Source organism: Dendrobates tinctorius, unplaced genomic scaffold, assembly GCF_039654945.1.
Source record: "Dendrobates tinctorius isolate UK_male_01 unplaced genomic scaffold, ASM3965494v1 ptg000016l, whole genome shotgun sequence".
In the NCBI taxonomy this organism is placed as follows: domain Eukaryota; kingdom Metazoa; phylum Chordata; class Amphibia; order Anura; family Dendrobatidae; genus Dendrobates; species Dendrobates tinctorius.
Genome location: NW_027361684.1, coordinates 78,611,652 through 78,628,046, shown reverse-complemented (window position 1 = coordinate 78,628,046; position 16,395 = coordinate 78,611,652). Strand labels below are relative to the sequence as shown.

The 16,395-nt window shown below is 47.4% G+C and overlaps 1 protein-coding gene across 1 annotated transcript in view; it reads left to right on the top strand.

Annotated features, from left to right (window-relative positions):
* Positions 1-16,395, top strand: part of ANOS1 (anosmin 1) — a 309,454-nt gene that overhangs the window by 131,208 nt on the left and 161,851 nt on the right. Inside the window, exon 3 of the mRNA XM_073565978.1 lies at positions 1,070-1,132. Coding sequence (XP_073422079.1) covers positions 1,070-1,132 — 63 coding nt within the window. The remainder of the gene's footprint in view (positions 1-1,069; positions 1,133-16,395) is intronic.

The window sequence follows — 16,395 nt, the reverse complement described above, 5'->3', positions numbered from 1 at the left end:
AGAAGCTCCCTGTCCTCTCCAACAGCTGCAGGAACCTTTCCTTGCAACCAGAAAAAATGTAAAACCTGTCCATTTATAATGACCACCGACAAGATAAAGATCCCCAACTCACATCAGGACTACAAGATCCCAGGTACATCTAATATGGTGTACTTAATTATTTGTACTAAATGTTCAACTGGGGGTCTGTATGTGGGGGAGACAGGGCAAAAGCTTAGAACAAGGATAACAAGGTATTAACCACTGAGGACTCTCAATTCAGAATATTTTTCTAGCAAACAAGTAATGGCAGACTAATCTAATTTCCTTCTGTGATGGAATCACTGACTGGATGGATCATGGAATTGTGATAGATATAGTATATTTATCATTTGATAAAATATCTCAAACTATCCTTAATGAAAAAATGACCATGTAGGGGATTGGAAGAGTGTTTCAAGTGGGGTAACACGAGGCTCTGTCCAAGGTCCACTGTTATTCAACATTTTTATAAATGATCCAAAAAGTGGGTGTCAAGCCTCTTGGGCATTCGCCAATTTATTTTGTGTGCCGCCTCCATTTATTTAATCTATCTATCTACCTATCTAGCTATAATCCATATATCTAAAATTAAGACTCATTACTTGTAAGATTCTCTTTAAGTATCCTATGTTTATAGGCCATACTTCTGTTACTGGAAGCATATTGTCAGCTTTCTAGGCTATAAATAATTAACTGTGTTAATTATAAATTCAGGAAAGCCATGCTAGAGTTTCAGAAGGATCCAATTTCCATGAAATTGAAAAATATATAACAAGCTTTGTGTATAACCGGCTCAATATTCTCCGAAATAAAGACTTCGTGGGTGGACAAAATCCTAGATATTACACCGAGCAAACTTCTTAGCTCATAGGAGTCAGAGAGCATTTAATGACAGATTCCATGTGAGTCACAAAGCAAGTAATACTGTTATGTCTGCTGCTTTTGTTTTTTTCCTGGGTTGCAGCATTACGTTCCCAAGAAATAAAAATAAAACACAAGCTGCAAAATGACAACCGTTTGACTAAGTGTTTGTTCAATCTTTCAACAGTGCTTGGAACCTTGCAAGGAAACCTGGGATTTAAAAAAGAATAGCTGCCAAAGTCTCTGTGAGGTATGTCAGATTTATTCTGGGTATGGAAAGAAATTTGTCTCCTATAATATGCCATGAAGGAAAATACAAATGTCTTATTCTTGGTTACTTGAAAACTTTCTATATTTTGCATATTAACTGGATCCTAAAGGTATATTTTATTATGTTTCAAAATGAAAATACATGTTATATAAAAATGTAGAAAGTATTGATGTCACTTGGCCTGCCATTAACTCAGTGGGCGCACCCTCCAAATCATGTAAATAATATGTGTTGTTATAGAGTTAGAATAGGGAAATAACTATAAAAGTAGAAAATATAAATTATATGAATGGGAAAAACTGGCCTGTTTGTCACCAGATCAAGATTGCTTAATATCCTCTCTATATATGTGCACTACAAGCAGGCTTGGACTGGCCCACAGGAGAACAGGAGAGTCCTCCGGTGGGCCCCTGTGCAGGACTGTGCCACCACCCTCTTACATGAGCAGCACTTGGCGCAATATATTTGAATCACTATGCACAGACAAAGGCGGCATCTTATTCATTAAACAATCTTTTCAGTTCATTGTTATATAAATTTGTGATTGAGGATAATGTCACATATGCACGTAGCTGAAAAATAGGCCCCTGGAGTTGGTTACTGATGGGCTTTTGGCACTCCAGTCCAACACTGACTGCAAGTAATGCAAAGTATTTTAAAGATAACTGGTCAAGGCTTTTAAATGACCACCAACTGATTTTAAGCAAGCTAATCACTTACTAGATCACATGTTCAGATCATGTGCATTTAGATGCACAGGATGATCATTCATACAATTGTTTTGTGCCATAAAATGACATCATTGTAAGGAGAACATCACCTGTTTATACAGGACAATTTGCTTTCCATAATGATGATTTTCAGGCTTGTTTGAAATTCATCCCACCGACTAACCCTAGTCTCCTGATTATTGCCCTGTCTACATGATCTATAAGGGTGCCCATACACCTTCGATAGCTGTCTACTGAAATCTTGTCTACAATTTCTGCAAATCCTCAATTCATGCAAACGCTTTACTTGTTCAAGTTTGCTTGTGCATTCAATTAGAAGGCAGTAAGATGAGGTGTATAATTTGACAGGAAAACAACAGAATTAGACATTGAAATTCAGCATGTCCCATCCTTTTCCTACTGACTAATTTTAATGTGAGGAGAGTAGGAAGGTCTCCATACCCCATTAGTTTGTAGACTGGACCCGCCAATATAGTAAGGGCCATAAGTCTCACTGTTTTCCTGCATATGCTATTTTAGTATATCAGTTATCTGTTGCTGAGTTATTATCTGTGATGAAGTATGAAGGTGATAACCACAAGTGAATCCATAGAATAGCTAAGGTGTTATCCCAAGGTAACTATAGGCCTGAATATGCTTTATACATTTTTGAATCATCTTGTTTGCTCGTTCCTGCATAGGTTTCTGAGTTTAATAGAGAATGGAAAACCAAACGCATCAATGTAGATTGGCAGATATTGCACAGTGGCATATAAAAATGTATGCACCCCCCCATTCAAAATTACTATTATTGTGAATAGTTAAGCTGGTTTTAGATGAAATGACCTCTAAAAAGCCTAAAGTTAAAAATTACACATTTCCTTTGTATTTTATGCAATATACAGTATATATTCATTTTTTACATTTTAAAAATTGCAAAAAGGAAAATGGGCCAATGCAAATGTTTTAGCACCATTTGAGATTTGTGTGCTCAAATAACTTTGACCAAGGTTTCAGATCTTAATTAGTCTGTTAGGGTTATGGCTTGTTCACTATCATTGCTAGGAAAGGCCAGGTGATGCAAATTTCCCAGCTTTATTAAAACCCAGTCTCCTCTAACCTTGTGCCAAAAAACAGCAGTCATGGCTTATAAGATGCTGTCTAGTACTCTGAAAATGGAGGCCCACAAAACAGGAGAAGACAATAAGAAGATATCAAAGTGTTTTCAAATTGCCTTTTACTCAGTTCAAAATGTAATGAAGAAATGGCAGTTAACAGGAACAGGGGAGATCAAGATAAAGTCTGGAAGACCAAATAAAATTTCAGTGAGAGCTGCTCGTAGGATTGCTAGAGAGGAAAATCTGCAAAATACCTTCAGAAAGATTTATCAGACTCTGGAGTTGTGGCACATTGTTCTACTATTCACCTGCACAAATATGGCCTTCATGGAAAATTATGAGAAGAAAACCTCTCCTGCATCGTCACTATAAAATTCAGCCTCAGAGGTGTGCAAAAGAACATGTAAACAAGCCTGATGCATTTTGGAAATAAGTCCTGCCAACCGATGAAGTTAAAAAAGAACTCTTTGGCCACAATGATCAAAGGTATGTGTGAAGAAAAAAAAGGCACAACATTTCAGGAAAAAAACATCTTGTCAACCATTCATCATGGGGGTGGATCAGTCATGCTTTGGGATTGTGCTGCATCCAATGGCATGGGGAACATTTCACGGGTTGAAGGAAGAATGGATTTAGTGAAATTTCAACAAACTTTTGATGCAAACATAACTCCATTTTTAAAAAAGCTGAAGTTGAAAAGAGGAAGGCTTCTACAAATGGATAATAATTCTCAAAACACATCAAAATCCATAGTAGACTTTCTCAAAAGGCGCAAGCTGAGGGTTTTACAGTGGTCCTCACATTCGCCTGATCTGAACATCATTGAAAATCTATGACTATACCTCACAATAGCAGTGCATGCAAGACGACACAGGAATCTCACAGAACTGGAAGAATTTCACAAGGAAGAATGAAAAACAAGAATTGAAAAACTCTTAGCTGGCTACAAAAAAGCATCTACAAGCTGTGATACTTTCAAAAGGGGATGCTAAAAAGTACTAACTGTGCAGGGTGCAAACTTTTGCAGCGGCCCATTTTTCTTTTTGTAATGTTTAAAATGTAAAAGTTGAATATATTTTTTTTTCCTAAAATACAAAGGAAATGCACCATCATTAACATTAGGCCTTTTATAGATCATTTCATCTTCAACTTGCTTAACTGATCACAATACTATTAATTTTGACCAGGGGTGCCCAAACTTTTATGTGCCATTGTAAGTTCCATGATGTTATCATCTTGCTTTCCCCAAATTAAAATGGCTTATTTAGGTTATCTACTTTAACATGCATCCTCAAAGTTGTATAATTGAGGTGTACATTTTAATAAAATTTGATGAAAATCCTTAAATGGGATCTGTCACCAGTAGAGTTGAGCGATACCAGCCGATACTTGAAAATATCGGATCGGAATGGATCGGCCGATCTTAAAAAAAAGTATCGGTATCGCCGATTCCGATACCGGGAACCAATGCAAGTCAATGGGGGCCAAAATATCGGAATTAAAAAAAACCCTTTCTTTCCTTGTAGGTTAATTCTACATGAAGAAAAACAACTAAGAATAATGTAGAATGTATTGTGGGAGGTGGAGGAGACATTAAAGCCATAGAGGTTTAGCCCAATCAAATGGAATAGCAGGAATTAAACTTTTTTTTTAAAGACGTTAGGAGTTACAAAGATATTGACTATGTTAGCCTCATTTATATTTTGCCAGACATGTATGTCTTCTTCTTCTTTCTTCTTTCTTCTTCTTTCTTATTCTTCTTCCTTTTTTTACCTTCTTCTTCTTCTTCTTATTCCTTTTTTTACATTCTTCTTCTTCTTCTTCCTTTTTTTACATTCTTCTACTTCCTTTTTTTACATTCTTCTTCTTATTCCTTTTTTTACATTCATCTTCTTCTTCCATTTTTTAAATTCTTCTACTTCCTTTTTTTACATTATTCTTCTTCCTTTTCTTACATTCTTCATATTCTTCTTATTCAACAATTATTATTCTACATATTCAACTTCTTCATCTTCTTCCTATTCTTCTTCATCATATTCTTATTTGTGTCAGGCATTCCTGTAGTTGTTATCTAGAAAAGTTAGAAGTTTACACCTTCCGTTCTGCCTGTCACAAAAGATTTACAACAGGATTTGTCCGCGTTCAGTTTGGCCTGCAGCAGCAGGCCTTTTCCAGGGGCACCACGAGGAGGAACGGACTCACCCCCATACACTGCTTAGTCTTCTTCTGCTTATAAATAAGATAATATCATTTGCACAGAGTATTAGTCTTATGCTTAATGTTCTTCTGCTTTGTTTTTTTATGCTTCTTTGTCTTCTCTCTCTTGTTGTTCTGCATCTTGATGGTTGTCTTCCTGTTCTTTGTCCTCTTGAACCAGCTGACGGTACTGGCACCCGGAGGGGCAGCAGAAGGAACAAGAGCCAATGGCACTACCGAGGACCAGCTGATGGTGCTGGAACCCGGTTACTAAGCAGGAGGTACCTGTGCTACAAAGCACTACCAAGGACCAGCAGATGTTGCCGGAACTCGGATACAGAGATGGAGGCACCTAGGCCAAAGGCTTTGCCGAGAACCAGCTGACGGTGCTGGAACCCGGATGGGTAGCATAAGCTGCAAGAGCAAATGGAAATAGCGAGGACCAGCTGACAGTGCTGGCACCCGGAGGGGCAGCAGAAGGAATAAGCCAATGGCACAACCGAGGACCAGCTGACGGTGCTGGAACACGGTTACTAAGCAGGAGGTACCTGTGCTACAAAGCACTACCAAGGACCAGCAGACGTTGCCGGAACTCGGATACCGAGATGGAGGCACCTAGGCCAAAGGCTCTGCCGAGAACCAGCTGACGGTGCTGGAACCCGGATGGGTAGCATAAGCTGCAAGAGCAAATGGAAATAGCGAGGACCAGCTGACAGTGCTGGCACCCGGAGGGGCAGCAGAAGGAATAAGAGCCAATGGCACAACCGAGGACCAGCTGACGGTGCTGGAACCCGGTTACTAAGCAGGAGGTACCTGTGCTACAAAGCACTACCAAGGACCAGCAGACATTGCCGGAACTCGGATACCGAGATGGAGGCACCTAGGCCAAAGGCTCTGCCGAGAACCAGCTGACAGTGCTGGAACCCGGATGGATAGCATAAGCTGCAAGAACAAATGGAAATAGCGAGGACCAGCTGACAGTGCTGGCACCTGGAGGGGCAGCAGAAGGAATAAGCCAATGGCACAACCGAGGACCAGCTGACTGTGCTGGAACCTGGTTACTAAGCAGGAGGTACCTGTGCTACAAAGCACTACCAAGGACCAGCAGACGTTGCCGGAACTCGGATACCGAGATGGAGGCACCTAGGCCAAAGGCTCTGCCGAGTACCAGCTGACGGTGCTGGAACCCGGATGGGTAGCATAAGCTGCAAGAGCAAATGGAAATAGCGAGGACCAGCTGACAGTGCTGGCACCCGGAGGGGCAGCAGAAGGAATAAGAGCCAATGGCACAACCGAGGACCAGCTGACGGTGCTGGAACCCGGTTACTAAGCAGGAGGTACCTGTGCTACAAAGCACTACCAAGGACCAGCAGACGTTGCCGGAACTCGGGTACCGAGATGGAGGCACCTAGGCCAAAGGCTCTGCCGAGAACCAGCTGACGGTGCTGGAACCCGGAGGGGCAGCTGAAGTTACCCCTGAAAAGCAAAGTTGGCATGCCGCAAGCTGGCCGCAGTTACCGAATCACACAGTCCTACAGGGGGTGCTTGTCCTACTGGCACTACGGAACAAGCCTTTCTTACCAGAACCCGCAGTCCACATAGGAAGCACCTAAACTGCTGGCACCCTAGCCTCGGCTAACCCAACCGCAACACGACATGGCAACTTGGGGTGGCAAACTGACATTGACACTTCCCGGAAACAGCAGGCAGGGCTGGAACCAAGCTGGGCAGGAGGGAGTACCCGTGCCAAAGTCAGTTATGAGCAGCAACTGGCGATGTTGGAGCCCAGGGACAAGCACTTAGCAGGCTGAGGCCTGATGTGCTGTCAATTGGCAGGCAGCAGGACAGATTGCCATCAAAACAGCAGGGGAACAGCTGACGTTACTGAACCCCACAAACACAGGAGCTAGTGTTTTACTCTGTGAAGACGGCACTTCCGAGCAACAACTGGCTGTGTTGAAGCCCAGGGACAAGCACGGAGCAGGCTGAGGCTGCATTGAAGAAATTTTAAGATCGGTTGTAGACTTCTACTAATTTTAACCAAGCTCCACTTAGGCCTGTGGCTTCACTGATTTTCGTATTTCCCCTGTCCTCCAAGCCCGCCAGTTACAGCTCCGAAGTGGCGTCTGCACAATCCACACTTGTTCCTGTGTTCCAGGTGTTCAGTCCGGTCAGTTAATCCCCTGATGTGTGTCCGGCAATGTCGCCTGCTCTGTCCACATTCCCATAAGTAGTTATGGGAATGTGGACAGAGCAGGCGACATTGCCGGACACACATCAGGGGATTAACTGACCGGACTGAACACCTGGAACACAGGAACAAGTGTGGATTGTGCAGACGCCACTTTGGAGCTGTAACTGGCGGGGTTGGAGGACAGGGGAAATACGAAAATCAGTGAAGCCACAGGCCTAAGTGGAGCACGGTTAAAAATCAGTAGTAGTAGGACTGTGTAGGCAGCAGGAGACTTTGCCATCCACACAGCAGGGGATCAGCTGGCAGTGCTGAACCCCACTAACACTTGAACGAATGTGTTTGGCTCTGTGGAGATGACACTTCTGAACACCAACTGACGCTGTTGGAGCCCAGGATCAGGCGTGGAGCAGGCTGGGGCCTACTGGATTTTGGCAGGTGTAGGCAGCAGGAGACTTGCCATCTCCACAGCAGGGGAACAGATGGCAGTGCTGAACCCCACTAACACTTGAACGAATGTGTTTGGCTCTGTGGAGACGACACTTCTGAACACCAACTGACGCTGTTGGAGCCCAGGATTACGCATGCCGCATGCAGAGGCCAATGGGCAGCGGTTTTTATGGAGGTTGTTGACTACTACTGATTCTAACCATGCTCCACTTAGGCCTCTGGCTCCACTGTCTCTACTATTTACCCTGGCCTCCAACCCCGCCAGCTACATCTCTGAAGTGGTGTCAGCACAATCTACACTTGTTCCTGTGTTACTGGTGCTCAGTCCCGTCAGTTGATCCCCTGATGTTTGTCCGGCAAGTTCGCCAGCTCTGTCCTCATTCCCACTACTGGTTATGGGAATGTGGACAGAGCAGGAGACCTTGCCGGACACACATCAGGGGATAAACTGATGGGACTGAGCCACAGGAACACAGGAACAAGTGTAGATTGTGCTGACGCCACTTCAGAGATGTAGATGGCGGGGTTGGAGGCCAGGGGAAATAGTAGAGACAGTGGAGCCAGAGACCAAAGTTGGGCACGGTTAAAAATCAGTAGTGGTTTGAATGTTGATGGAGCTGGTGACTTTGCCGTCCACACAGCAGGGGATCAGCTGGCGTTACTGAACCCCACTAACACAGGAGCTAGTGTGTTTCTCTGTGCAGACGACACATCTGAGCGACAACTGGCTGTGTTGAAGCACAGGGATTATAGTTCAGGTGGTAGAAAAATGAACACACCAGCAGACCTGGATACAGTTGCCAACCACTAATTTAGTCTGTAAGAGGAATGGCAAAGTCTTTGGAGATCCAGGCCTTGTTGATTTTCAGAAAAGTCAGCCGGTCAACATTATCGGAAGATAGTCGCGTGCGACGGTCTGTTAGTACACCACCTGCGGCACTAAAGACGCGTTCCGATAATACACTGGCAGCAGGGCAAGCCAGCACCTCCAATGCATACTGGCTAAGCTCTGGCCATGTATCCAGCTTAGAGACCCAAAACTTGAAGGGGGAAGAGCCATCTGGGAGTACAGCGACAGGGCAAGACATGTAGTCTGACACCATCTGACGGAAGCGTTGCCTCCTGCTGACTCGAGGCGTCGCTGATGGTGTAGACAATTGTGGTGGACACACAAAACTTTGCCACATTTGGGCCATAGTGGTCTTGCCTTGTGCTGCGGCGCTGCCCCTGCTCCCTCTTTGTGCAGAGTTTCCTCCACTGCCTCGACGCACAGAGCTGCTTTGTAAAGCACTAGCAACAATGCTGTCGGGTGGAATGGAAAACATTATGGACTGCACCAGTGACTCTTCGTACTCCCGCAGTTTACGCTCCCGGTTCAACGTTGGTATGAGCCTTTGTACGCTGTCCCGGTAGCGAGGATCTAGGAGGGTGTACACCCAATAATCAGCCGAGACGAGAATGTGGGCGATGCGGCGGTCGTTTCTCAGGCACTGCAGCATGAAGTCAACCATGTGCTGCAGACTCCCAACTGCCAAAGAACCGCTGTCCCCTGTTTGAGGCGTGACCTCGGCCTGCTCTGCATCACCCCACCCTCGCTGTACATACTGAGTAGAGGTTTGTGTACCTCCCTCCTCTGGAGAGATGTCTTCCTCCTCCATCGACTCCTCCTCATCCTCCTCACAAAGTGTCCCCTGCCTAGGCCTTTGTGAGGAAACACGTAGCGCAGACTGTCCAGAAGCAGATGGCATTTGGGACTCCTCATCCTCCACCTCTTCCAAAACCTCATCCCTTAGTGCTTGCAGTGTTTGTTGAAGCAGGCAGATAAGGGGGACAGTCATGCTGACTAGTGCATCATCTGCACTCGCCATCCGCGTGGATTCATCGAAGGCACGCAAAACGAGGCAGATGTCCTTCATAGAGGCCCACTCAATGGTGCTGAAGTGTGAACGGCACACAGTGCGACTTGTTTGCGCCTGATGCAGCTGGTACTCCATGACTGCTGCCTGCTGCTCACACAACCGCTCCAACATATGTAACGTTGAATTCCACCGGGTGGGTAGGTCACATATGATGCGATGTTCCGGAAGGCCAAATCGTCGCTGCAGAGCAGCGAGGCGCGATCTTGCCGTGCTGGAACGCCGCAAGTGAGCGCACTCTATGCGGACCTTGTGCAACAGTGCATCAAGATCCGGATAGTCCCTCAGAAAGCTCTGCACGACCAAGTTAAGCACATGTGCCAGACATGGGATGTGTGTGAGGTTGCCTAGGCCAAGAGCTGCCACCAGATTTCGGCCATTGTCACACACTACCAAGCCCGGCTGGAGATTCGCTGGCCCAAACCACACATCGCTCTCCTGCTTGATAGCATTCCAGAGCTCCTGCGCTGTGTGGCTTCGATTCCCCAAAGAAATTAATTTGAGTACAGCCTGTTGACGTTTGGCCACGGCTGTGCTCATATCGGTCGTAACAGGCTCCTGCTCTGCTGTTTCTGAGGAACTTGAGTAGGAGGAGGAGTCTATGTGTACAGACTGGAGTCCTGCAATCCGTGGCGTTGGAAGAACATGTACAGCGCCACTCTCCAGATCTGTACCCGGCTCCACAACATTGACCCAGTGGGCAGTGAGGGAAAGGTATCGTCCCTGTCCATGGTTACTGGTCCACGCATCGGTGGTCAGGTGGACCTTGCTACTAACGGCGTTTAGTAGCGCATGTTTTATTTTGCCCTCAACATGTTTCTGCAGGGCAGGGACGGCTCGCCTGCTGAAATAAAAGCGGCTGGGCACGTTGTATTGGGGGACTGCCAATGCCATTAAGTCCCGGAAGGTGTCAGTGTCCACCAGCCTGAATGACAGCATTTCAACTGCCAGAAGTTTGGCAATGCCAGCATTCAGAGACTGTGCTCGGGGATGGTTTGCCGAGTAAGGGCGCCTTTTATCCCACGCCTGTGCTACCGATGGCTGTGATGGATGGGAACGTGCTGCTATGGGTGGAATCTGACAGGGTCTCCGGACAACAGTGGCAGAGGTTCTTCCTTGGCGATCCTGTGAGGAAGCCGAACCAGCAGTGTGTGAGCTGGAGGAAGAGGCCCCAACACGAACTGAAGAGGTGGTAGGTGGTGCTGTACGTTGGCCTACGTCTTCAGGGTGTCTCTGCAACTCCAACTCGTGCTTGGTGCGCACATGTTTCCACATATTTGTGGTATTGAGGTTGCTGACATTTCTCCCTCTTTTGACTTTCTGATGACACAGCTTGCATTTGACAAAGCAAATGTCATCTGCAACTGTGTCAAAGAAGGACCACGCACTGCAAGTCTTGGGAGCGCCCGTTTTGCCTTTGGAATGAGGAATGCTCCTAACGGGTGCCGAAGTGGAGGGTACAGGCAACCAAGTCTTCCCCCTCCCTCTGCCTCCTGTTTTGGCCGGTAGGGGAATCTCTTCCTCCGAGCTGCTCCCACCACCTTCCTGTTCCTCACGCCATGATGGGTCAAGGACCTCATCATCTTCCCTCCCCTCTTCAAACAGCTGCTTCTCCGGGGTTGTCTCGCCAGCACCGTACGCACCAGAAAGTGGCAACTGAGTCTCGTCATCATCTGATGCATACTGAGGTGTGCTGACCATAGGCACTGGCCCACTCGCCTCTTCAGATTCAGAGGGACAAAGAAGTTGCGCATCACTGCATACTCCCTCTTCTTCACATTCAGGAATGCTGCTTGGCTGGCCCCCTCTTTCCAAGCCAACAGATTCCGAGAACAGAAGTAGAGACTGTGATGGCTCCTGTCCATGTCTCTCTGACTGCCTGGGCACTTTGGCAGGTGGTGAAGAGACAGATGGTTGCTCTTCGGTGCTTTGGTCCTGAGATGCTGTGGAAGTAATTGAAGTCGATGCGTTAGCTGCCATCCATCCGACAACGGCTTCAATTTGTTCCTCCCGCAGCAGTGGGGTACGTTGAGGTCCTACAAAGCTGCGCATAAAGGACTGTTGCCTGCTAAAACTGGGGGATGCTGATCCACTGGTGCCCGCAGCAGGCCCAGAATCCCCACGTCCTCTACCTGCAGAATCCCCACGTCCTCTCCCTGCAGAATCCCCACGTCCTCTCCCTGCAGAATCCCAACGTCCTCTCCCTGCTGAAACTCCACGCCCACGCCCACGCGCCTTACTCCCTGCCTTCTTCATCTTGCCAGACTGCTTAAGATAGGCAGAAAAGTACAAAGGGGGGCCTTAGTGTGCTTATTCCTGAACAGCTGGTTACAGGTACAAGAAACACTAATTTTATAAAGTGTGTGTGTGGACTACACTTTAATAGGAGCTGATGTGGCCTACACAAGTTCCAAATGTAGTGTTTGGTGAACTTTTTTTGTGGTTTCTTTGTTGGAAACAAACTCAAAGTATGTGAACAAAGAATTGAAACTGATAGTATCACCAACTTTTTGGAGCTATTACAATGCAGGCAGGTAACCTACAATGCAAAAGATGAGGCTCCAAAAAAATTGGGTAATACTAATCTGGCTGCGCCGGCAGGGCACAAGCCAGAAAAAAAGGCTCCTCTATCTACTCCTATATAGTGTTTGCAACCAACCAATGTTGATGGATACGGATGGATGCACACTAATAGGAGAAGAAAAAATGAGCAGCACTCAAAGACAAATATGTGAGAGGCAGTGACGCACGTTGAGCGTCCTACAACCAGACGTAGCTGCAGGACACTCTACTCAGCGTGAGCTGCACTCACACACAGTCAGAGACCTCTCAGACAGCCGTGAACAGTGCAGCTAAGTGGGCACTGGCACTGACAGGCTGCAGAAAGGCTCCGCTGTGTACTCCTATATAGTGTTTGCAACCACCGTAGATGGAGACGGATGGATGCACACTAATAGAAGAAAAAATGAGCTGCACTCAAATACAAATATGTGTGAGGCACTGACGCACGCTGAGCGTCCTACAACCAGACGTAGCTGCAGGACACACTACTCAGCGTTGTGACGTCTGCCTGCGGTCTGGACTGCAGCCAGACAGCACCCCGAGAAACACTGAGACCCTTTACCCCTATACAGGGATCTGGATTTATAGCAGAGCCCAGGAGGCGCTGTCTGAATAGGAGCAATGACCAGAGCAGGACGGTCGCCAGAAAGGTGTTCCAATACAGGACACAGAGGCAATGATATCCGAGACTAAACCAGTCAGGCAGAAATGGTATAAAAACAGTAGACAGTAGCAGAGTCAGATTCCAGGCCGAAGCCAGAGTCATAAACCAGGAGGGCAGCAGAGGTACAAAGTCGTTAGGCAGAAGCAGAGTCAGAATCCAGGCCAAAGTAAGAGTCATAAACCAGGAGAGCAGCAGAGGTACAGAATCGTTAGGCAGAAGCAGAGTCAGAATCCAGGCCGAAGTCAGTGTCATAAACCAGGAGAGTTGCAGAGGTACAGAATCGTTAGGCAGAAGCAGAGTCAGAAGTCCAGGCAAAAGTCAGAGTCAGTAAAACAGCAATTCACACAGTAACACGCAGGGGAACCAAGAATATATCCGGCGGCCTGCAAGAGCAGTCCCAAGGTATTTGAGGGATCAGGTCATCCCTTACAGGCCCGTGGCCTGATGATGTCATCCGGACCGCCCCCAGGACCAGGCTGGATGGTAATGCACCAGCCCCTTCATGACTGATCGAGGAGCGAAGCCTGCGTCCAGTGGACGCCTGCGCAGGAGCCTCATGACTATCGCCGCCATCACTCGGGGTTGAAGCACAACGCCTCCCAGAGACCAAGGCCGAGACTGCAGGCCACGGGTCAGCCGGTGATAGGACAGTCCGGGGCCTCCTAGTGGTCGAGGCTGGGACAGCAGGCCCTGAGTCTGACGGTGATGTGATAGTCCGGCGCCTCCTACTGGCCGAGGCTGGGACAGCAGGCCCTGAGTCTGATGGTGATGTGATAGTCCGGCGCCTCCTACTGGCCGAGGCCGGGACAGCAGGCCCTGAGTCTGGTGGTGCCGTGACAGTACCCCCCCTCTAAGAGGGGCCTCCGGACCCTCAAAACCCGGTTTGTCAGGGTGGAGGAGGTGAAACCTCCTAATCAACCGCTTTGCACGAATGTCACTAGCGGGGACCCAGGACCTCTCCTCTGGGCCGTAGCCCTTCCAATGCACCAAATATTGTACCGAGTTTCTCACTAGACGGGAATCAAATATGCCCTGGACCTCGTACTCCAAGGCGCCCTTGACCAAAACTGGAGGAGGAGGGGACCGGACGGGACGAATTGGGGAGCGGTATACCTTGAGGAGGGACTTATGAAAAACGTTAGGAATTTTAAAAGACTGCGGGAGCTTTAACCAAAACGCTACCGGGTTAATTACCTCTAATATTTCATATGGGCCGATGAACCTGGGACCCAGTTTGGCCGACGGTACCTTAAGTTTGATGTTTCTTGTAGAGAGCCAAACCTTGTCACCAACTCCCAGGTGTGGCCCCTGGGATCGTCGTCTATTAGCTGCCGAAGTCTGTCTAATTTGAGCCCCTTTTAAATTAGAGTTTACTTCAGACCAAATAGTCTTTAGACGATGTATATTTTGCTCAACCCCTGGGATTTCCGACATCTTGGCCGAAAATGATCCAAAGCGCGGATGTAGTCCAAGGTTACAGAAGAAGGGGGTGGTTTTGATGGAGTCTTGGTATCCATTATTGAGAGTGAACTCTGCCAATGGCAAATGTTCCACCCAATCTGACTGATGTGCTGAGACATAGCAGCGGAGATATTGCTCCAGCGTTTGGTTGGCACGCTCAGTTTGACCATTCGTCTCGGGATGGTATGCCGAGGAAAAGGACAACTCAACACCAATACGTCTACAGAACGCCCTCCAGAACTTCGAGACGAACTGGGTACCCCTGTCAGATACGATATTTGCCGGAACGCCGTGCAAACGTACAACGTGAAGAACAAACAACTTACTTAAGGTTTCAGAGTTGGGTAAGCCGGACAGGGGAACAAAGTGAGACTGTTTACTGAACCTGTCCACCACCACCCAAATACAAGTTTTCCCCTCGGAGGGTGGCAGGTCTGTAATGAAGTCCATGGAGATGTGGGTCCATGGACTTTCAGGGGTGGGCAAGGGCTGAAGCCAGCCGGCAGGACAGTTATGGGGGGACTTGGCACGGGCACAGACTTCACACGCTGAGACGTACTCCTTACAGTCCTTGGCCACCGTTGGCCACCAAAAGTTCCTGGTTACCAGCCTAGTGGTATTATTGAGACCAGGGTGGCCTGCCAGGACGGAGTCGTGAGATTCTTTTAACACTCGTAAGCGAAAGGTAGCTGGAACGAATAATTTTTTTGGGGGCGTAGTGTCAGGAGCTTGTTCTGATGACCTACGGATCTCCTCCAGAAGGTCCAGAGATACTGCCAACACGACAATGCCATTAGCCAATATGGGGGCTGGTTCATAGTCCTCGGTGTGTGTGTGACAAAAGCTGCGGGAGAGGGCATCTGCCCTCACATTTTTGGTTCCGGGGCGAAAGGTGATTAAAAAATCGAACCTGGAGAAAAACAAGGCCCACCTGGCCTGCTTTCTTTTAGCCGACTCTAGGTAGGTTAGGTTCTTGTGATCGGTAATAACAGTAACTTTGTGTTTGGCGCCTTCGAGGAAGTGGCGCCATTCCTCGAAGGCCCACTTGATGGCCAATAATTCTCGGTTGCCAATGTCATAGTTTCTCTCCGTGGCAGAGAATTTGTGGGAGAAAAAGGCACATGGGCGAAGCTGAGTGAGGGCTGCAGTGCCTTGTGAGAGCACTGCTCCCACTCCGACTTCGGAGGCATCTACTTCCACAATAAACGGGTGGTCCAAGTTTGGTTGAATCAACACCGGGTTGGCCACGAAGCACTCTTTTAGTGTAGAAAAAGCCCTGGTTGCCTCAGGATTCCAATTAGTCACGTCCGCCCCTTTCCGGGTAAGGTCCGTGAGTGGCTTGGCAATCTCTGAGAATCCCCGGATGAACTTGCGATAATAATTCGCAAATCCCAAAAATCGCTGTAGTGCTTTCAGCGATTTGGGTTGTACCCAATCCTTAATGGGTTGAATCTTGGCGGGATCCATGCGGAACCCCTTGCCTGAGACCATGTATCCTAAGAACTGCACCTCTTCGGCAAAAAAAACACATTTCTCAAATTTTGCGAACAAAGAGTTTTCGCGCAGTCTCTGCAGTACTGAACGGACGTGTTGAGCATGCGTCACAGGGTCAGCAGAATAAATCAAAATGTCGTCCAGATATACGACGACATACACCCCACAAATATCTCTGAAAATATCATTGACGAAGTGCTGAAATACTGCAGGAGCGTTACTGAGTCCGAAGGGCATTACCAGGTACTCAAAATGGCCAAGGGGTGTATTAAAGGCCGTTTTCCATTCGTTCCCATCTCTTATGCGGACCAGGTTATATGCCCCCCGGAGGTCAAGCTTAGTAAACCAGCGAGCTCCCAGTAACTGATTAAACAGATCAGGAATGAGTGGCAGCGGGTATTGATTTTTTACGGTTATGGCGTTCAGCTCACGGTAGTCAATGCATGGTCTAAGTCCACCATCTTTTTTCTCTACAAAGAA